This window comes from Mirounga angustirostris, unplaced genomic scaffold (genome assembly GCF_029215605.1).
Source record: "Mirounga angustirostris isolate CCGP_5_RB_7025 unplaced genomic scaffold, mMirAng1.0.hap1 SCAF_13, whole genome shotgun sequence".
In the NCBI taxonomy this organism is placed as follows: Eukaryota; Metazoa; Chordata; class Mammalia; order Carnivora; family Phocidae; genus Mirounga; species Mirounga angustirostris.
This window is the reverse complement of record NW_026991721.1, coordinates 72,862,992-72,885,700: the sequence shown is the minus strand read 5'-3', so window position 1 is coordinate 72,885,700 and position 22,709 is coordinate 72,862,992. Positions and strand designations below refer to the sequence as shown.

General features: G+C 46.9%; 1 protein-coding gene across 7 annotated transcripts in view; it reads right to left on the bottom strand.

Annotated features, from left to right (window-relative positions):
- Positions 1-22,709, bottom strand: part of AMOTL1 (angiomotin like 1) — a 142,623-nt gene that overhangs the window by 11,713 nt on the left and 108,201 nt on the right. For all 7 annotated transcript variants that reach the window (XM_064577165.1, XM_064577167.1, XM_064577164.1 and 4 more), the window contains 2 exons: positions 6,702-6,847; positions 3,170-3,319 (listed from right to left, as the gene is read on the bottom strand). In XM_064577165.1, the coding sequence (XP_064433235.1) occupies positions 3,170-3,319; positions 6,702-6,847 (296 nt within the window). The remainder of the gene's footprint in view (positions 1-3,169; positions 3,320-6,701; positions 6,848-22,709) is intronic.

Genomic DNA, 22,709 nt, shown 5'->3' with positions numbered 1-22,709 from the left:
AGGGCTAACCAAAATAAAGTGCTACCGGAAATCCGCGAATGCAAGTCAAGCTAATTTTTCAGCCCTTTCTTTTCGTCTGGGTCTGGGAGATAGGAAATAAAGCGGTTGTGTTATTCGGACCGCTCGCAAGTGAGGATATTGACGTTTCAGGTTTCTTTCCTCCTTTTAACTCAGGTATGTTATCTCCTCTAAACTGCATGACTTGCAGGACGGCGGGGTTTTGAGGAGGTTCTGCCTTCAGAAAAGAATGACTTCTCCCCGTTATTCCTTGTGTTTTCTGGTGATCACAAACTGTAAACGCAGGGCTGGGTGCAAGGTGAGGGGTCCCTGAACACTTAACCGGGAACCACACTCATTACCCAGAGCAACAGCTTGGCGAGTGAGCTGCACGCACAGAATCTAATCCTACCAGGGAGACCAGAGCAAATGGGCCCAGGGGCTTTCTATAACCCACATGTTTCTATTCAGTTTTTTAAAGCTATAATTACCAATATTCTAGAATCTGGTGGTTGCTTGCCAGTAACCAACATTTAGGCAAGAATAGAGCAGAAAGCTCGTAACTGTCCTCATCAACCTGTACAAAAAGCCACTGACCCCGTCTGGCCAGGCACTGACCTCAGGCAGGGGGACAAATGAACCAGTCCATTGAGATGAGAAGCTCCCTTGCTGTCAGAAACCGTCCAAGAAAAAGACCCCACAGCTTGGCTAAGCTGTCATCTATGCCTGTCATTTTCTGTCTCACTCCCTTGTGATGGCATCTCAGCTGGCTGATTTCTGCAAAATCCTCTTGGCCTCACATGAGGTCATGGCACCTCTTCACAGGGCCCCCGATGCAGGTCATTAAGAGTTATTTAAATAGGGCGCCTGGGTGGCTCAGTTGGTTAAGCGACTGCCTTCGGCTCAGGTCATGATCCTGGAGTCCCGGGATCGAGTCCCGCATCGGGCTCCCTGCTCAGCAGGGAGTCTGCTTCTCCCTCTCCCGCTCCCCCCTCTTGTGCTCTTTCCCTCTCTCTCTCAAATAAATAAATAAAATCTTAAAAAAAAAAAAGAGTTATTTAAATAAAAGCATGAATTTCAACATTCAAGAACACGAACACAGCATGGTCGAATGGATAAGCATGCCGGCCAGAAAAACGGGCTGAGGGTCAGGCAGGCCGGCTTTTGCTGCGCACTCAGCTAGTGCACAGATATTCACTGAACACGTACCTGGTGCTAGGGATAGCACAGGGAGCGATACAGATACGATCTCTGTCCCTCAGGTTTTCACCTTGGAGGAATGTCCTAATTAGCTAATGACCTTGGGCTGGTCTCTCAACTGCCTTGTGCCTCATTTCCCTCTTCGAGAACATTCTCCCCCTTCTCTCTTCCACCTCATGGGGCTACCATGGTAGTGAGATGTGACAATTATCTTGAGCTCTTTGCAAGAAAGAGAAGATGGTGAATTCTTAAACGTGTTCATTTCCCTTCCACTTACCTTCATCTTTCTTCTACCTCCTCTCAGCTTCTAATGATGCTAAGTACGATTTCGCTTCCTACGGTGGAGGGAGATTCCTTATAATAACAAGGATGATGGAGTTGAGTCTGGTTTCGCAGCACCCAAAATAGAAGATCCAAGGAGAAGTAATCTGATTGTAGGGTGTGGGTGGCACATTAACTGGAAAAGAATATTCCCTTTTGCTCTAAGTATTGAGATGTGCTCTTTTTGTCAGCCACAGACTCGTAAGTATCCCTCAGATGCCAGCATGGTACCAGGCACCAGAGAAGCCTACCTTCAAGTTGGGGAGGTCAAGATCTCAGTAACTGAGAAGAACTCAAGGGTGGGCCTTAAATACCAGGGCATATGGCACAGGCCAGATGGATCGGAAGTCCAGAGACAGACTCACCCTTCCTACGAGCTAGCAACTAAGCCAAGATGGTGGGAGGCCGGGTGGGATCCTTAATTTTCTGGGCAATCTCACTAACACCTCCTTCCCTAGCCAAGTACACACACCCAGAGCAAAATGTGTGTGCCTGCCATGAGAAAGAGCTGAGTTGGCCTGACCAGATGCTTTCAAGTGTTTTCAAGTATTCCAACCACAACCACTATGCTCTATCCAGTAGATAATTCCGTGAAGCCCTGCCTTGCATTTCCCTGGTTCCCAGCTTAGAGCACAGCCTCCAGCAGCTGCACAGAGGGCTTTGCCCACTGCACTGGCTGATGACACACAAGCCCCAGGCTCTCTCTGGAGCCAGGAGCCTTTGACCAGTGGATAATGGAGCCCAGCCCAGCTGCAGAGCTTTCCTTGCTGAGGCACACATGGACCCGGGCTGGGGTGTGTAGCTCTAAGCTTTTAGCAGCTAGGTTATATCGACAGCTGTTACTGACAGAAAGAAGGAAAGGCGTAAGAGCTAGGAGCTTATGGCCAGTATTATATCCTAGGGATAGTCCTGAACTCCTTCCTCTCCTCTATCTCTGAAAACTCACTCATGATCACACCTGACTCATTTCACCCTCTTACTAGCTCCCACATGGAATCCCACTTCATGACACCCTCGATGGCACCAAGAGCCTTCAGGCTGGCCCCCCGGACTTCCACATTCACCCCTCCAGGTCCTCCTGACACCATGAGATGGCTCTTTCTCTGATCCACTGTACCATGTTCCTCTCCAGCTTAAAGAGCTCCCAGTCATTGGCTCTCTGCTGACCACAGAAACAAGAACAATCTCTCAACTTGACCACATGCCTTCCACCAGCTGGCCTCTGCCTCCTCAGCAGCGACCTCGCTGTGCATTCCTCACCAGCTAGCGGCAGCCGGAACACCTGGAACGTGCCATGCTGTTCCATGCCATGCTGTTCCGCACCTCTCTCCCCTACGCAAAATCCTCTGCTACCTCTGATGTTCGTCCCCCAGAATGTCCAACAAACTCATCTTTCAAAGTCTGACTCAAATGTCCTCCCTTGTGAAGTTGTCTACAGTCGCATTCCCCTGTGCCAAGCCCCCGGCAGTCAGCACTTTCTTTCTTTAGGACCTTTGTCACTGCAATGAGTGGACTGCCTGGTTCCTCCACTGGCCGCAATGTTGGTTCGCTGGGGACAGGGAGAGTTCTCATCCCCCTCTGAGTCTGCAATGCGCAGTACACAGCCTGAACCACAGCAGGGTGCTGGAGGAATGTGTGGCCCTGGCCTCACCTGCTGGGTCCTCAGCGCATCCAGCTCTCTCTCCAGCCAGGTCCGCAGTCTCCGCTCCATCTGCTCTCGCTTCTCACACGCAGACTGCAGCTGGCTCAGGGCCTGCTGGAGCTTCTCCACCTTCTCCACATAGGCTTGCTTCTCTCGTAACTGAGCAGGGGACAGTGAAGACGAGCAGAGAACTTAGACTGGCAATTCCCAAAGCTGAGGTGGAGGTGGGTGGGTCGGGGGTCAGATTACCTGGGGATCCTGTTTGAACTACGAGTGCATGGACCTTCCCTAATGCCATCCCTCTGCTGTGCTGGGACAGAAAGGATTGACACAAAGGCCACCAGTTACACCTAGAACGTATGGGATGCTTGGAATGAGAGACCCCTACCAGGGCACCTGCTTTCGGCCACGGGTCCAGCTCTGAGCTCCATCCTCGGTGACTGCTTAATCATGACAGCATTTGCAGACATTGGAAATGAAGTTAGTAAAGAGTTTTTAAGGCCACAAGGAAAAGCTTATTCTGTAATGTTAAGTAAAAAACCCAGAATCAAAAATTCTATACATGCTCACAGCTCCGCCTGCCTGCCTATCATCAACGCACGGAAAAAGACTGGAAGGAAAGACTTAAAAGCATCCCCCATGCTTATCTGTATGGCACAACAGGAATTTCTCATCTTCCTTATTCTCTTCTGAAGTTTTCAAATCTTCTATAATAACTGTAACTTTCTATCACAAAGAAATTGTAGGTGTATGTACACATTTGTGTGTGAATAAAGATAAAATGTCCTATTGTAGATATTTGCGGAGTAACTTTCTTCTAAAGAGCTCTGAGCCCTTTATAGAGGGGTAGTGGACAGCCCTGGAGAGACAGGAAGGGCACAATGAACCCTCAACCACCACCATAACCGAGGAGATGGAAATTGAGGTAAAAAGGATTTATGGAAATGTCACATCAGGCACGGAATTTAGAATCAAGATTGACAACTTCAACTCTCACTCCCGGACTTTGTTTTCCTCCAATTAGGAGCCTGGCTCATGCCCATAAATCCCAGGCCCCTTTCTAACTTTCTGGGAATCAGCTCATGCCAAACGCCAGGCTGAGGCGTTGACTTGATCCGGTCATGGGTGAGAAGATACCAGATGGTAGCTCCTGTCTGCACCTGGGTGTGCTGATGCCGTGCCGGTGATTCAGATCCTGAGCTCGGCCCGCGATTGCACTGGCAAGTGGGAACATGCTAGTGGTTGAAGAGCCTGCTGCAAACAGCCGTTTGTTACTTCGCAGGCAGCACCGTGGGGAGCTCTGCCTATACCCTGGCCACAGTCACTGGATAAGATGGAGGTGCTTCTGACCTTTGGGGGGCGGGTGGGCAGCAACCCCACGGCCTTTTCTAAACCTGCTCGTGGCATCATTTTCCATTGGGCCCTTTCATTCACTGTGCTTTTGATGACTTGATTCAGTTGGATAGACATTTGAGGACTTACTAACTGCAGGCTTCTGTGCTAGAAGCTGATTCAGCTGAGAAAACATTTTGAGTCCTGTTCATACACTACTTACCCTACACAGTACATGCAGTTTTCTGGGCATGCGTGCAGCCACTAGAACAGAAGGGCCATGAGATCTGTGCATTTCGGTCCCTGCTGGGCCGAGGTACACGGTGTGTCCCCAGGGCCTGCAACAGTACCTGCCATCCAGTACGTACTCAAGAAATATTTGTTGAATGGAGAGCTCTTATTCCTAATCAACTACAAGATCCTTGAAGGCATGGATCTGTCTCATTCACCTTTGTCTCAGCCTTTAGTTTAGCAAGGAGTATATTAGAATGGGGATGATTAAGAATAAGAGTTCACATCAACCAATGTTGTTGAAGTTTCTCCATGCCAAGCATTGTGTTTTATATGCAATGATCTCATCAAATCCTCCCGATATCAGTAAAGGGACAGCTCCTCTGTTATCTCCATCTAAGAGAGAGAACTGAAGAGCTTACATGACTTAAAGTCACACACTGACACATGCCAGGATCAGGATTCTAATTCACTGGAGTCTGGCCCTGGAGTCAGCGTAAGCACTCGGTATGAGCTATCTGAACTGAATTAAGACCCCTCAAAAGAAACTTTAATAAGAACGGGGAGTGATACTAGAAAGCAGACAAAAGAGAGATTCTGGAGAAGCTACACACAATCAAAGATCTTCTAGAATGACAAGAACATCCACAGTAGTGATTAAAAAAAAAACACCTATCTTTAAGGAGTTCGCAATTAACTTGTACTTTGTTAGAAATAATAAAATTAAAAGATTTTTATAAAATTATGATTTTTCCTTGGCTCCACACGTGGAGATGGCACCTGACTAATTTCATGATGAGGAATCCTGGCCTCCCGTCCTCAAAGCAGACCTTGTGTCCTTTAGGGATTAAGGTCGCTTTCTCTGCCAAACGTACGTCCTAGCTGATGAGTTCCACAGCGGTAAACGAGAATCCTCTGGGGCTGCTGCTTGGGTCCTCGCGCTAGTCTTAAAACTGCAGTTCCTCTATAGGGCTTGTGGGTTTCAAAGGCTTCTAGCAAACAAGTCCTTTGTTGACTTAACAACCTTCCCGTTAAGCTGCTTGAACGGCGATGCTGAATTTGCTGGGACACTTGAGTTACCCAGCGTCAGGAGAGGTCTTCTGAAGGGGTCGCTTTTCATTCTCGACAACAGTTGGATTAGTAACAACCCTGTTTGCTGTGAGCCAACCACCAAAGTCAGTACTTTGTGTGGAATATCTTACTTAGGCCTCTTTCAGACTTTGAGTCTCCACTTTCGGCAGTGGCTCTGCGCAGGTCAGGCCCCATGACCTGGGGGGCTTGCTGCCATGGGGGGCTGGCAGATGCGGGGCAGCAGGCTCCTGTCCTCCTGCCTAGGCCACTCCTCCTTCTGTGTCTGTAGTCTGAATCCCCTAGCCCAAACCTCAGAAATGGTCGATCCACGTCCACAGTCAGGCTTCATGGCATAGTCTGCCTCACAAAATGCCATCTAAATGGTTGATTTAATCAGAAACCACTAAATCCATAATGCTTGAGAGGGATCAAACTTTCCTGGACGAGGGGAGTCATTGTCCAGCTGAGCCAACTTCTGGAAACTGGAGACCGGTTTGCTGAATGCATGCCAACCGCACCCTATCAGAAGACTTTTGCCTTTTTTTTTTTTTAAAGCAATCAAGAGCCCAAAGACAGAGCAGATAAATTATTTAAAAAACAAAAAACTGTTAGCCTCTTTTCTCTACAGGCACCAGTGGTTTCCAGTCCTTCCGTTTGTTTCCAGCCCTGGACATTTGCCAACCAATGGGCTGCAGGCTGGGTTTCGGGCAGAACGTGAGCTCTTTCACGGCTGCGTTTCAGACTTTGCCTGGCTCTGGGCTGGATAAACTCTGTCGGTATTCATTTTTATCTGGGAGGCCTCCTGTCCTTCCCCCTGACTCAAAGCTTTGGAGCTGGCTCCAGTGAGGGGTGCTGGTTGGGAAAAGGAAGTGGAGGCCCTTTGGGCTCTGCCCCCACACCGTCTCACCTCCTCCTCCAGCTTGATGACTCTGGCCTGGGCGTTGCTCAGAGCCTGGTCCAGGATCTCAATGTGTCTCCGGTGGTCCTCGCTCGCGGTCCGCATGGCTGCTAACTCCATTTCCAACTTCTCCTTCTCCTTCAAGAACTCTTTGTCTAGAAGGGAGACAAGAACAAAACTACCTCTATCAGAAAGCACTCCCCTCTGGGCTCATGGCCAGTCTACATCTGGCAAGGATTAGAAATAAAAAAGCATGCAGAGAGTGGAGAGTTGAATTACTGCTTTGCTCCCTCTTAATAGCAGTGATGTGTGAGGTAAGGATTTGCTCAAAAACCACTGTTAACTCTAGACACATTCCAGGTCACAGTACCAGAGACAAACAGGACACCAAGAACTAGTGACCCCGTATTCTCCATAACTCACTGCTGTACAACATTTACTTTCGTGCTTCTTGTTAACCTTGTACCTATGATTTCATTTTATGCTCATGCTCACAACCTCCCCTGCTTCTGTCTTCCGAACCCATGATGAAAGGGCAGGCAGGACTAACAATACTAATATTCTCATTCACAGAAAAATAAACCAAGGTCTAGAGGGTTCAGCTCTTTGCTGAGGCCAGACAGCAGAGGGGACTCCAACCCAGGCCTCCAATCCTGTGCTGGATCCTCTTCCCATGACCTGGCCCCCCACATCTTCTCCAAGTTCTGTTCAAGAGGGGAAAGGGTTATGGCTTTGGATTTAGGGACATTGCTCTGGGTTTAGGAAATGGCTTTCCTCTCATTCAATGACAGTGTAACTGATGGTGATCACAGGGTGTGGAGTTTAACAGCTGCCCTGCATTCAGTAGCCTCCACACGGCCTTCCTGGAGACTAACTACCACCTTAGCTTAAGCAGGGACGGCCAATGGCGTCAAGGCGTCAGTACTGTTTATCGAAGATATTTTTCCTGTTAACAGAAGCAACACATTTTATTTTAAATATAAATTAGAATATTTAGTCATGTTGTTCATAACACGGAAAAACTTGAATGGATGCAAGGTGCAAGACTACACTCTACAAGAGACTGCGTTGCAGCCATTAAATTAAATAAGAGAATAGGGGCGCCTGAGTGGCTCAGTCGGCTAAGGGTCTGACCCTTGGTTTCGGCTCAGGTCACGATCTCAGGGTCATGGGATCGAGCCCTGCGTTGGGCTCCGGCCTCGGCACAGGGTCTACTTGAACTTCTTTCTCTCCCTCTCCATCTGCCCCTCCCAAATAAGTAAATAAAATCTTAAAAATAAATAAATAAAGACAATTAGTGACATGGAAAAAAAATACTTTGTTACCGAAAAAAATTGGTTACGTAAACCGTGCGCACACTATTCCACAGTTGTCAAAAAGAAGGTGTATAATTACAGCGGCAGCAGCAAGAGCTGGAGGTTGATTTCTACGGACCCACACCACCCGAGCGCCTCCGATGGGTTATGTGGATCCTTCTGTGACCCACACTGCAACACAGAGAACTACCATCCAGAAGCTCCACCAGTGCGTGCCAGTGGTTTCATTCATTCATATTTCCTCGTACAGTCACCCATGAACTTCACAAAGAGTTATCAAACTTTAAGGACCAGCCCCATGGGCACTGAGGCAATGGAAAGAATGCTGTGTTTTAGGAGCAGGAAACGTGCTTTTGAATACAGGGCCTGAGAATAAAAAAGGCCTTCAAGCCTTCAAATAGACGCACTAACAAACTCACAATTTTCCAGCCGGAAGGGATCATAGGAAATGTCCCCCTCCAGACCCAGCCCTGGTGCTTTATGAGTGAGAAGCGGAAAGCCCAGGGGCGACGGCACCAGTCCACGATCCCCCTGCCGTCTGGTGCAGAGCCGGGGCCAGAATCCGGGTCCCTGATGTCCCGCTATGATGTCCTTCCCCCTGGACAGCACTGCCCCTGCACTGAGGTCACGTGCACGGGATGGTTCAGAACTGGCAAACTCAGGAGCAGATGTAAGGCCTGGAAGCAATGGCCTCCCCTGGAAACAAAATGAAGCCACCAAGATCCTGACCCTGAGCACGGAATTACTTTTGGGCTATTCGTGTGCCTCACTGCAATCACCTACTGTCCTCCTACTTCTCCCTTTCAGTGGCATTTGAGACGCTGCCTCTGAAATTTCTTTCCTAATCCATGGAGAATGGCCACATGAAAGACCTCATCAAACGGGTCAGGAGCAGCTCATGGCTCTGTGCCCCACCATCCACAGCCCTGAGTGACCCAGAGCATTTCACAGTGCAGAGTCAATGACATCTGGACACTAGCCCCATGGGTTTGGACAACATCTCAACAGGCCTGGTGCCCAGGGGCCTTGTCCGGGCTCTGGAGGGCACCCAGGAGTTACTCAGCATGCTCGGGAATGAACCACTGGGCTTCAGAGCTTCTGCCTGCTTATCAAACTAAGCGTAAAAGTAATTCTCTTTGTTGAGGGCAGCCAAGGCCACACTGATTTTGACCAGAAAGAGTAAAATGATAGACCAAGCTCAAGACCAGAGGCACAGTCAGGACTTCTTGAGTTTTGCAAATTGATGATTGCAATTCTTTCTGTGTCACAACGACAGCTATTTAGATTTTTGAATTAAATATCCCTCCCCTCCAACATGCGCCTGCCGTGCGTGCACACACACACCCACACCCTGGATTCCGGCGTTTGCTATTTCCTTAATATCATACTGTGGCTAAAGCATGCACCTCAACATCAGAAAGAACTGGATTCAAATCCCAAGTTCACCACTTTCCAGCTATGAGGTCTCGGGCATGGTTCACCTCTCTGAGACTCAGCTCCCTCATCTAATCAAATCTCATCTAATCTCACTACCAAATTAGAAAGAGAACATCTACATCACAGTGCTCTTTGATGACTCTGTTGATGGAGAGGAGACATATAAAGCACAAAGACCTGAATATCCTAGATATCTGTTTTGGTCATTATTGATTCCCTGAGCCTAGCTCAATACTGTTGAACCAATGCATGACTCTCTACTGTGCCAAGTTCATTGCCAACTGTACAACACATGGTAGTTCTTGTTAGCTGCTAGCTATTTCCTGACATCCTCTGTTACACAGCTGTCCCCTCTGCCCCTGAAGCCACCACTCATCAGATGGCTGGGACTGACCACGGATGCCCCCGGTTCCCTCCTCTGCTCAGGCTCCCTGGACCTCACAGGTGTACACCATGGGGCAAAGACATGGATGCCATCCTCTGAAATTCATGGGTGGAAATATCTCTGTTATGAGTTTGGAAATGACCTTGGACTTCAGGCTGCAGCAACATCACTTAGTATCACTCGCATTGGCTCAGAACTTCGCGTCCACTGACAGGAAGTAGTGTTCTCCATGGCAAAGTTGTAAAGATAATGTTCACGACAGTAGCAACAGTAACAAAACCTGCTTATGTTTGTCGAGCGAGTACCATGTTCCAAGAATGGTGTCTTTATTCCTTTTAATTACTCCCTTTCTTCTGTTTACTGGGTGAGGTAGGCACACTATTATTTCCACTTTCCCGCCGAGGAAAATGACCCTGGGGTTAAGTCACACACGCACAGAAGTGGGAGGGCTCAATCAGTGCAGAGCCAGAATGTGCCTCTGGGCCTCTCTGACTCACGTTCCTGAGTGCGGCACTCTGTGCTTCCCCTGTGCAAGCAGGCGGGGTGCAGAACCGCAGAATGAGAGAAGCAGAAAGTGAACGAGAGCTCGGGCATGCTCATTATTGCAGAGGTTTAAGCATGCCACAAGCCATATCATGTTTCTCCAGACACAGCAATCACATCCACATGTGTATCCATGTACGAATATTAATTAACGAAGCATCTACTACATGGAGGCATTAGACAGTATTGTGAAAAGCGCGGTTCTAGAAGCAAACTGCCTGGCTTCATGTCCAGCGCCACCTCTTACAGTTCTGGGACTCTGGAAGCAAACGAGCCTCTTCGTGCTTCAGCTTCCTTGCCTTTAAAGTGAGGATCACAACAGTCCCTACTTGAAAGATGCATGTGGGAAGTGCCCAGGTAATGTCAACTATGATAATGCGGTGGTTCTTGTTGGCGTTCCTAAAAGCATGATCAATTCTGGGGCTGCAAGATGAGTAGGTCGTGGCGTTCGGCTCTCAGTCGGGCAGGAAGAGAGCAAGGACACACGCAGAGGCAGTGTGACAAGTCGCTCCACCATGCTTGTGCAGGTGCTGTGAGAACAGAGAGAGGACATCGAATTGAGGCCAGCGTGTGAGGGGGGCGGCCGTCAGGGCGGTGAGCCTGTGGACAGGGGGCTGTGGCCCCAGAGACACAGGATCGAGGTATGTCAGAGCCATTCTTAAAGGGCATCTCTTGGGAGTTGCCCAGGGAGAGTCGCAGGGGTAAAATCACGGCATAAGAAGGTCCCTTCAGCTTATTATTAGCTAAGCCCCTTGGCACAGCTCAAGAGAGACCAGCCTCATGCTGAATTTTTGGTTGGGCTCCAACATATATACTGAGAATTCCTAGAACAGGCAAGTTGACACAAGAGAACTCTTGCCCAGAATGGTCTGTTTACTCAGTGGATATGAATTACCCTGAACTGCGTGGAGCAGGGGGTGGTGTAGCCGATGGCTCCAGTCCCATTTACACAGAGGACGTCTGCTCATACACTGTTGACTCTGGAAACCACAGCAGCAGCATGGTTTTGTAGCCAGGCCGACCTGGCTTGCTTCTGGCACCTTCGTACAGCGGTTCACCGTGGGCACGTGAGATGTGCCGGACTCCATCTCCTCAGACGGAGCTCACGAGATCTGCTCTGCATGACTGATGGGAGGTTTAGAGTGACCAGCAGTAAAATACCTCAACAGAGAACAGCAAGAGCGGACATATTACTGGGGGCCTACCTTGTCTCGGGCATCGTGTCTTGAGCCTTATAACAGAACCTCATAATGACTCCGTGTGACTACTGAGAAAACCGAAATGAAGTGAGCTCTGACCCTCGTGCAGGTCAGACAGTAGTCTGCTTCCTGAGGAAAGAGCAAGAGTGGGTGGAAAGAGAACTGGCCCAGTAATTCAAGGATGCTCCCTTTCCATCTTACCTTCTCGGAGGGTCCAGAGTGGCCAGTCTGTGGAAACGGTTTTTGCACGTATGCTCTGAGCACCAAGCCTGACTGCTGGCTGAACCACGGGATGGTGGGCCCTAGCCACCTCTGTTGAGGAATCCCCGGGACGGAGGCTGTGTGGGGGGTCACGCCAGGGGGTGACGGGGCCCCATACTGCTAGTTTTTAATGCAGTGCTCCAACTTACGGCTGGAGTTCTTGAGGGAGCAAAGTTGTGACCGGGCTCTTCTCAAGTTAAGTATCAATTTCTAGGTTGTTCCTGAGATAATGGGTTTTTGAGGAGTTTTTCCCTGAGCCCCATGTAACTGAAGGGATGGGGAGTCCAGCTGCCAGCTTGACCAAGGGCTGACGAATTTACTGGAATGCATGGAAGGTAAAAGATAGGTCTTCTTTTCCCTCTTCTCTCCTTTCAGCCAGAACCAAGGTTTAACCCATTAACTGGCTGGTTCTTTGGGGATTTAGATCTCTCCCGGATTGTGGCTCTACATATGTGTGTAGACATAAACACAGACCAGGCAAACTCTGTTCAAGTTCCGAATCCCATATGCTCACATAGCAATGCCCAGCTAGCCCATTTTGGCACCTGGTTCTGCACGGTTATTTCCTCGGCACTTCTCAAGGAATGTTCTCGCTGCCTTGGATGTGGCAAGAGGGAGTGAGGGTGACAGAGTTAAGGGAAGAGGAGGCAGGCACAATCCAACACACCTCCTCTGAAACGCCAGTGGCTAGAAGTCTCGTTCTGACCGCTGAGACTGATTTTAGGAGTCCAGTCTCTGGGCCGCTCTGAGCAAAGAGAATGTAAAGGACGTTACCAGAGAACAGGCCGTAGACTGTGGGAGTCAGAGGAGATGGACTGACAGTGGCCAGGCCCTCCATGTACCCCAGCAGAGGCCCCACGTCCAGCACCGGTGGGAGACGGCCTGCGTGAGGCAAGTGCTTCCTGACTGGATCTCCACGGAGCAGACAACTTCCACGGAGTTGGCTAACACTCAATTTAGAAGAGCCATTACTGGGCGCCTGGGTGGCTCAGCCGTTAAGCGTCTGCCTTCGGCTCAGGTCATGATCTCAGGGTCCTGGGATCGAGCCCCGCATCGGGCTCCCTGCTCGGCGGGAAGCCTGCTTCTCCCTCCCCCACTCCCCCTGCTTGTGTTCCCTCTCTTGCTGTGTCTCTCTCTGTCAAATAAATGAATAAAATCTTAAAAAAAAAAAAAAAAAAAAGAGCCATTACTACAGTCCTCCATCCACGGGGCTAATGTGACAAGTAGCCATGAGTGTACTACAAAGTCCCCCTCATCTGCCCCTGCCCAGCACTTCCCATTTGAGGGGGTCCAACCTGAGGGGCCATGTGCCCAAGCGAGGCCAGTCAGAGTCTCTCGTCTGGGAACGTGCAAGTGGGAGCCAGGGAGAGGTGTGATGCTGACACGGACAGGTAACCTAGCTCCTCGGCTAGCAGCCGTATTCTAGCATGTGCTTTGGAGAAGCAGAGAAAGCCATACTGTAGACAATGAAGAATCAAGCAGGTGGACGTAGAAGGGTGGATGAGAGTCCATGTTGTATTACAAGGAGGGAGGAAAACAGCCATCCAGACAGACACAGACCCCTAAACACAAACCACGAGTTGATTCTCATAGACATGCTAGCCCGGGCCCCTAGACCTCTCGAGGCCTGCCTGCACTCCCAGCCTAGGACTCCCTCACACCCTTATGTTCTCACGAAACAGTCCTCTTCTCTGGGCTTAAGCTAGCTCAGGCAGATTTTTCTTCTCATAATGAAAGATCACTAAGACACTCTTCTTTCTTTATATGTCTACTCCCTTCTCCACCAAGAAAGGGCTTGGCAGTTTGGTAACACCTCAGGAGGACGCTGACCAACACTTACACTATCAGTTCTGGTAACCAGAACCTTCTCTGCGCTGCTAATGAAATAGACTCCCTCTTGTGAAAAGTTGTCCAAATAATTATCTGCCCTCTTCTCTCCCTAAATTCTTCTCCTGTCTCTTTTCCCTCAGGGATGCTTCGGCTCTGAGCTCCCTGGCACCGTATCTTATAACACTGGACGGATGTTGGGCAGGACTCTGTTCCAAGGGCCAGCCACAAGCTATGAGGTAAGTGAAGAGTCAGATCCTTTTGGAAGTCCCGTTGACACTAAGAGAAATTCCTTTTCTTTCTGAGCTTGTGCGACTACAGAGACAATAGAAGGGATCTCATGTAGTTCATTATCTGCAAGTTATTCAGGTTCATCCTGCCTCAAAGATATTCTTACGCTGGAGCACGTTATTGAAAATTGCCCTCACCCGCTCACCGATGAACCCAGAAAGAGACCCACCCCCCCAAATATAATCCAAACAGGGCATTGTTTACATTAGAGAAGAGTGAGCTACTGACATGAGGCTTATTTGATGTAAAAGAGGAAAGATGATCTACCTTTAAAAGCCACACTAATTAATTCAGACACGAAAAAGTAATATACTACAACGCCGACCCCATACACCACTTGTTTGGCTTTTCGCTGTCTTTTAAAAACTGGCTGCTCCGGTTTCTCAGGTAAGGCAACTTGTGATTTCAGGAAAGGGTCGAGGATGCAAGAGCAGGTTGCCATGGTTTCACCAGGCGACTGGAGACAGAGGTTGTGCGGGGGCGGCTAAGCAGGCCTATTCACAAACACGGGAACACTCCAGTGGGGGCTTGTTCCACACGGCTCAGAGAGTGAACTGCTGTAAATGAATTCTCAGTGAGGGAAATTAAGAACAGGAGTTCAAACCCAACTGTTCTGCAGAGCCTTGGCAGAGCGAGAAGGGGAGGGGAAAGAAGGGATGTGAGGGGGCGGTTGAGCAGGAAGGAGGGGTTCAGAAGAAAGCACACCACCACCCCCCTGCCCGGTCTCAACCAGAAATCTTTTCAGCTTAAATTTAGAATTTCCTTTCAATTTAAAAGGAAAATAGAGTGTCCCTTTTACACAGTACTATGACAGCAAGATGACTCTAAAATAGGAATCAGTTTTCAAGGCCCACCCTGAAGGTGACTCGCTGCGTGAAGCTTTTCTGATTCCTTCGATAAAACAGATTTCTCCTGCACGGGAGAGCCTGAACTCACACACTTTGTTGAGGCGGCGGCAGGTGGGGGAAGTCGTCCAGTGAGTCCTTACCATCTTCTGCCTTGTAATATGCCACGTAATATGCCCATGTCCGCCTGTCTGAATCTTCCTACTGAGCGTACTTCATACTACCTTTGTAGGATGTTAAGAATCTAAGACAACAGAAGTGTTTCACAGGGGAAGAGCTATGGCAGGTTTAGGCAACAGCTTATTGAGGAAGATAAGTAGCAACTGACACATGATCAAATTCTAACCCGGTCTTTAAAATAAAACTTGAAAATGATAGTTTCAGGGGCGCCTGGGTGGCTTAGTCGGTTAAGTGTCTGCCTTCGGCTAGGTCATGATCCCGGAGTCCTGGGATCGAGCCCCGCGTCGGGCTCCCCGCTCATCGGGGAGTCTGCTTCTCCCTCTGCCCTTCACCCCGCTCGTGCTCTCTCTCTCAAATAAATAAATAAAAATCTTTTAAAAAAATTTTAAAAAGCGATAGCTTCAGGTCCTTATCATTAGAAAGCTAAAAAACCTAACCAGAAAATATTCTATTCATCTAATGAATGAAAATAATACATTTTGGTCTTAACATACTTATATTTTTGTTATATAACAAAACATATAACTTATATTTTATATAAGTTATCGATTGTAGCACCAAAAGTAAGCTGCCTTAGCTATGATGTGGTAGAAATATTTGAATACCAGTAGTTCTCCTCAATATAATTTTCCATAAATATAGTTCCCTTGAATATAATATAATCTCTTAAAATATAATTTTCTCTAATTTGGTCTTCATGTTGCATTTTAGTGTTGGAAACTGTACTTACACATTCAGGTATAATTCACAGGGGTTGGGTTTTTTTTAGCCTACCTCAATTTATTACCTCCACAGCTTGCTAACTTGCTTGACTGAGTAGACACCCATGCATCCACTTAGCCTCCAAAGGTACGGCTCAACCTTCCACTTTATTATTATTTTTTTACTTGAAATAAAAATGTACTGCTACTTCTCTCTCACTGCTGACAGCAAACTAACAAATTAGGCAATGAATAGTGCCACATAAATATATGAGGTAGAGGGCATTTGGTTTTGACTGCACACATATTCGTGAATCGATTCTGAACTGAATTTTCTATAACCATCGGAGAACGGCTCACCGTTTTTCTATTTTTGTCTTTTCTTTTTTTTTTTTAAAGATTTTATTTATTTATTTGAGACAGAATGAGAGAGAGAGAGAGAGTACATGAGAGGGGGGAGGGTCAGAGGGAGAAGCGGGCTCCCTGCTCGATGCGGGACTCGATCCAGGGACTCCAGGATCATGACCTGAGCCGAAGGCAGTCGCTTAACCAACTGAGCCACCCAGGCGCCCCTATTTTTGTCTTTTCTTAACATAAAAAGATGAACCACAGACGCTTCCATTTCCAGGTATGACCTAGCAGACAGTGTGGTTCCCAGTGTAGAAAACCACCATAAGACCCAGGCATGATACAGAGAGCAGGGATGTGAAGACGTGGAGAGTGATGTTGCTACATTGCTTCACACCATACACCTGAAATGCCTAACTTTTATTATATATCTATATAGGTACACACTATATAAAACAAACAAACAAAAAAAGAATATGTATATAGAGAAAGCTGTGACTTTCAAATGGGCTCTTTGGATGGCGGATAAGGTTTAACACCAGCACCTGGCCCAGACCAACGTTTACGCTGGGGAAGCTGTTTGACCTGGGGAAGCAAGTGGTTCCTTCTAGGACTGATCGAGGACAAAGAAATGTGTGGCCTGCAGTTACATTTTCTGTCTCCTTCAACTTCTGCAACACCTCCCTCCCATTGTCATTTTTGTAACTTGCTTTGAACTGATCCTTTTCTTTCTCTTCTTTCTACCAAACCACAGTCCTTGTAAGCAAAAAGAAAATTAGTAACAGATGCAAGCTTATTTTTAATGGTCTAAGACCAAATTTTCTGGACTTAAAACAAACACTTTGTCCCCTCAAAGTTCTCTGATTCCAGTAAGATCCAGCTGTATGCTCTCACTACAATTCGTGAACCAAAAACAGTTTCAAAAATGAATTGTAAAGGAACCGCACACAGAATTACTCATTGTATTCTGCTTATTTTTTATTTTTCATCATCTCAAGAACAAAAAGTTTAATTCCATAGATATTTTGAGAAAACATTTTTTTTTAGATTCTGAGCTCTATTCTGGTCTCAACAATTTTTTGTTTTTGTATTTGAAGAGATACTGGATTATCCAACAAGGCCTTCTGTTACAACTGGCCAGGGTTCAAAGATAGATGTAGAAGTCGGAAGCACAGAATATTAATTCCAGTAGTTAGAAGTCACTTGAGAAGACCCAAAGACATTATTATTATTAAGTCAAATAATTTGCAACCAAATAACACTTCTAGGAAGGAATTATTTACACCCACCCTACTATCCCGGATTCTTCTTGAGATAAAAATGTGAAATCTTTCATCAAAAGAGATGACCTTTGGACAAGGGGAAGGAAAAAAAGTAAGAAAAAGGAAGTTCAAATTCTGGTCATGGTTTAGCCATTAAACACCTATGGGGCCTTGGGGAAACCACTGGATCATTCTTGGCTGCGGTTTTGCTTCCATTATAACCTCTCTCCACCCCCGGGGTACATAAGAAGAGCCTCCCCACACCAGCTCAGTACAAGTTTGGGCTCCAGACTCAGAATGACCTGGGCTCAAAACCTGTCTGCTCCACTCGCCACCTTGTATGACCATGGACAAGTTACTTGGCCTTCCTGTGCCTCAGGGTCCTTGTCTGTAAAATACCTGTAATACCGACCTCATAGGTTGTCTGAAGGACTAAAAGACACCATGTATCTAGAGAGGCTAGCAGAGTGCTTGGCGCATAGTAAGCGCTCAATTAATGTTGGCCGCTGTTGACTGTTCATCGATGACCACAGCCAGGCTGGCCTGAACCACGACCTGAGGGACAGACCCAAGGGAACAAAGTGCAGCTCCACCTGAGGATAAACTTTCAACCATCAGCTCAACAGCCTCTGTCGACACTGTTGCTCACAGTGGCAACCTTTTAAATGAGCTCCGGTTCAGAGCACATACGCATTGCTGGTGACCACACTTGTGACCGTCAAGGTCCTCTCCAAGATCTGCAGACCTCACTTCACAGAAGGCTGCCTAGGGCAGGAATTTCTGGCACTAAGACCCCACTATCCAGATGGTTCCCCACCATTCACCACAAGCTGATCCTGCGAGGCCCTATCTCCCTCATGAGCAAATTCTGGATCCTCGCTGGGAGCTAAGTCTGGGGACTGCATTTCTACGTGTCTCAGTTTATCTAAAATGATGACAATCATACTCCCTCGATTAGGGATGAAGTAAAAGAGGACTCCCAGGAAAGACAATGATAATTACATCTTGGTTCATAAATTAGGGCAATTCACAAAATAAGATATAGGGACGACTTCAGGAGTTCTTTCTTTTCCATCCTCCTTCTATTGAGGTTCCTGCTTTTTCTCTCCTTCCATGACTGGTACATGGTACAGAGGTCAGCACGCGAGGGCCTCCAGACCAAGTCCCACAGCCTGATTCTGTCATTCAAGTTTCACTGGCACTCAGCCACGCCCAGTTGCTTATGGAGCATCTATGGCAGCTTTCAGGCTAGAGGGACAGAGTGGAGTAGGAACGGCCCCCAAGCCTAAAATTATTTACCATCTGGCCCTTTATAGAAAGCGTTTGCTGACCTGTGGCCTAAAACTCAGCTAGCTCAGAGTAGACAGCCAATAACTTTGGTTAAATGACAACCATCATCATTGTATTCAATATCCAATAAATATTTATTAAATGACTCTAAGGGCCAGGCACTGTACCAGGTTCTGGAAATACAAAGACCTGGGACTGCAATGGTGAGGAGGACAGATGGGGCCCTAAGCCTCATGGTATAATAAGGGAAGACAGAACATGCCATCCAAACAGTTATTTATGTACAACTGTGATGAGCCTTTACAAGGGGAAAAGTACCCGGTGTCGGGAGACGATATAAAAGGAAGACTTCTCTAGCAATTGCCATTTAATGTGAGCTGAGACCTGGAATCCTGGATTTCCTGGTTCTGAACGGTCAGGGAAAGTAGGGTTTCCTGACGGCACATGAAATGCATAAAGACTTCAGCATGTTTTTCATTTTGTGCTCCATCCATCCATCCATCCATCCATCCATCCATCCAGGTCTTAGTCCAAGAAAATGGGAATCCTAATAAAGTCACAGACATTTGCTTTTTCAATCCCTTCACCGGAACGCCAAGCAACAGGTTTAAAACCAACCATGTGAAGATCATAACCCATGTTCAGTTGTTAGAGACCAGTGTCAACACATGATCAAGAGGCAGTTCTTCAATCAGCTCTTGTTCCTGAAGCACAGAAAATCAGCCTACATTGAATGATGTTAATTTTCACACTTGGGGACATTTGAATGAACCCAAACAGATGCCCCACAGTCTGGATGCACTCTGGTTATTGTGTAGGTTTGAAGTTTCTCAGCATGGCCTGTCAAGGTTGATCAAGTGGCTTAAGCACGCACATGCTCCGTTTTCCAAGTTCAGCAAGGCTCAGTGAGCTACGTGGGCATTCTTTGGGAACATGGCCCATTTCTCTACCACGCAAACTGGTAGGTCCTGCCAGAGAAGATGAGTGCTGAAGCAGATGGAGGAAGGATGCAAGGAGGCAGGAAGAAATATTGAAGAATAAATGCATTTGATCGAGTCTTTGCCTTTCCTATCTCTGGTTATCCCTCAGAGGCCTGTTGGTTGAATCAGATTTATTCCATTTCTTTAGAAGAAAAGGAGGTACAGGGAGATGAAGCATCTATCTTCACATCACTGAGTACATTGGTGAGAGACCAGGATTTAGAAGATGTAGCAACTGATCGGAGATTATGTGCTTGAGCCTGTGCCTATAAAACCTTTGATATTTAGGACTGCACAGTCCTATTAAACTTAGGGGTCATCTTTATGAAAATCAGTTAACTTAGGGCAAGAAAATTTTCTTGACTTAAATGATACTGCCTTGGCAGTCTTCATGGTCCTTTCCTTTGCCCAGGCACTCATCTGTGGTGTCTGAAATGGTCTATGGATTGGTCAGTGTGAGCATCTGGCCAGTTGCTACAAAAACCTTCATATTCCAAGGCCAACTCTCATCTCCAACACAACCACAGCAGAGTAAAAGAGAAGGAGTCAAGGGAACCAAAGTCAACTCTATTAATACCAACTTTCAGGAAAAATACTATTAAATACACTGTCCTTACTAGTAAAAGATTTCCCTTACTTTGATATCTTCCTACTTAAAAAAAAAAAAAAAAGGATGGATGAAGTCAAAAAGGGAATTTGAGCATTTTTTTAAAAGATTTTATTTATTTATTTAAGAGAGAGAGCATGCATGCAGGAGCAGGGAGAAGAGCAGAGGGAGAGGTGAAGAAGGAGAATCTCAAGCAGACTCCCCGCTGAGTGTGGAGCCTGATGCAGGGCTCGATCTTCACAACCTTGACATCACCACCTGGGCCAAAACCAAGCATCTCACATGCAACTGACTGAGCCACCCTGGTGCCCCCTGAGCATTTTTAAGTTGCTTCTATTCTGACAGTTCTTTTATTAATTTGCCTAATGTCTTAAAGTAACTGAAGATGACACAGGTTATCTCTAAATATGACTGGGAGATACTGAGCGAAAGAGTACATTTTGACACCAATGCCGCAGGAGAATTTCCAGCCTATTGGTACAAGGATTTTTCCACTTTTATTCACTCCCTCCCTCAATACACATTTATTGAGTGCCAAGTACATAAGAAGGTTCAAGGGCTTGGGGGTGGGCACTGTGTGATATCGGTAAAAAATGTCTACCTTTCTCCCACCTCGAGGAGGGGATCCATGCAAATAAGTCACATCCATACGGAATGCAATTGGAGTAAGCGCTACAGTGGGCTCCTCTCCAAGTCAGGAGAAGCTGCAAGTATGGGCAGGCCCCGAGGAGAGGTAAACCAGGGCACCCATACGTGACAATATCTCACCTATCCTTCCTAATGAAACCTGATGGAAACCCACCACATGATGCAATGAAACCCAATGAGGATTCAGAACAATTTCCTTGTGCTCTATGTGGGTCAACGGAACCAATGTTCATATCATTGTAACTTCTGTTTTGTGTTTCACAAAAGCCCTTTCTGGAACCACAAACACCAGAGGAAGGGTCTTACAGGAAATTATATTAGTCTCTTTTATATTCTATAAGAGACGGAAAATCAAAGTACCTCAAAGAGGATTCAAGAGTAAAAGGATGATTACAAGACACATGGAAAATGGCAAATCACTGTAATCTTTAAAATAAGTTGGTCACAGACATGTTTCTGTGTTAATTTCCAAACCCACTGAGAATTACAAGAGAAATCAAATCCATATGGTTCTGACTTATTTACACCCATTGCTCAATAACTTAGACAAATAATTGAATGTCCAAAACACTTTTTTTTTTTAAGAGAGGGACACCATTTAACAGCCAGAATCTAACTTAAACAGACTTAAGTTTAACCAAATATGCTAAACCTGGAGGGCCTAAAGAACCCCAAAGGGCTGGAGACAAGTTCTTGCAAACCGTGGAACATGGCTGGTTTTATCCTGGAACAACACACATATGCCACAGCTAATCAGCTCCCATTCAATCCAAGAACATAATAAGATCATCTCTACCAGTCTAGTTTCCCTGCATCTAATATATTTCATTTTTGTCTTTCTGGCCTAATGTCATGGGAATTCTGCAGAGTAATCAGTTTTCAGAAAGAAACAGATAAACGGTTGTACTTACTGAGAAGACAGAGTTAAGAATGACGATAGGCATTCCCGGGGTACTGCCTTTAGTGGACAGTGGCCCACCTCTGCTCCGTGCGTATGTGTGCGTGAGCATGCTCACAAGCGCACGTGCGTGAGTGACAAATGCATGGGAAAACCAGGAATCTCAGTAAGTTAAAGAAGTTAAAGGACAAAGGAGCCCCAGTTTCACATAGACAGACAAAACAGGGATTGGCTCCATGCCCCATTTTTCAGGAGCAATTTGGTTGCAAAAATATTCAGAACAATAAACAAACCCAGAAAACAAACAAATAAAACTGAATTCCTCTTAAGTGAGTGATGCAACACCGAGAGGTAATAGAGAGAAAAAAAAATTCCTCAGTCATCAAACTCCTAAGCACTTAATTCAGCATGATTTTTATTTTTTTTAAGATTTTATTTATTTATTTGAGAGACAGCGTGTGCGCATAAGCGGGGGGAGGGGCAGTGGGCAGAGGGAGAAGCAGGCTCCACACTGAGCGGGGAACCAGATGCAGGGCTCCATCCCAGGACCCTGGGATCACAACCGGAGCTGAAAGCAGACACTTAACCGACTGAGCCACCCAGGTGCCCCCAGTGCGATTTTTAATACAGACAAATTTCATGACCAGGGAGACACAACAATCACTGTGTTTAATGTTCATTTCAATCTGCAGAGCTAAGTAGTAACCACCCCCAGAGTCTACCAAGGTCTTCATCAGGCACCAACTTCAGAGCAGAGTTGAGTCTTCAAAGGCAAACTACCCTGGGCAACAGAGATATTTACTGATCAGGCCAGGAAGGAGCTTCTCCCTCCATTACCTGAGAGAGCTTTACAGAAGTCCTACTGACCACCTGTACTGCAAGAGTTCCATGGGTCTTCTTGGCCCTGGACTCCTAGATTCAACACAAACACCTAGCAAAAAGTCAATCACGCCCGTCTCTACTTTCCCCTTCCCTCCAACTTCTCCATCGGCCAAGGTG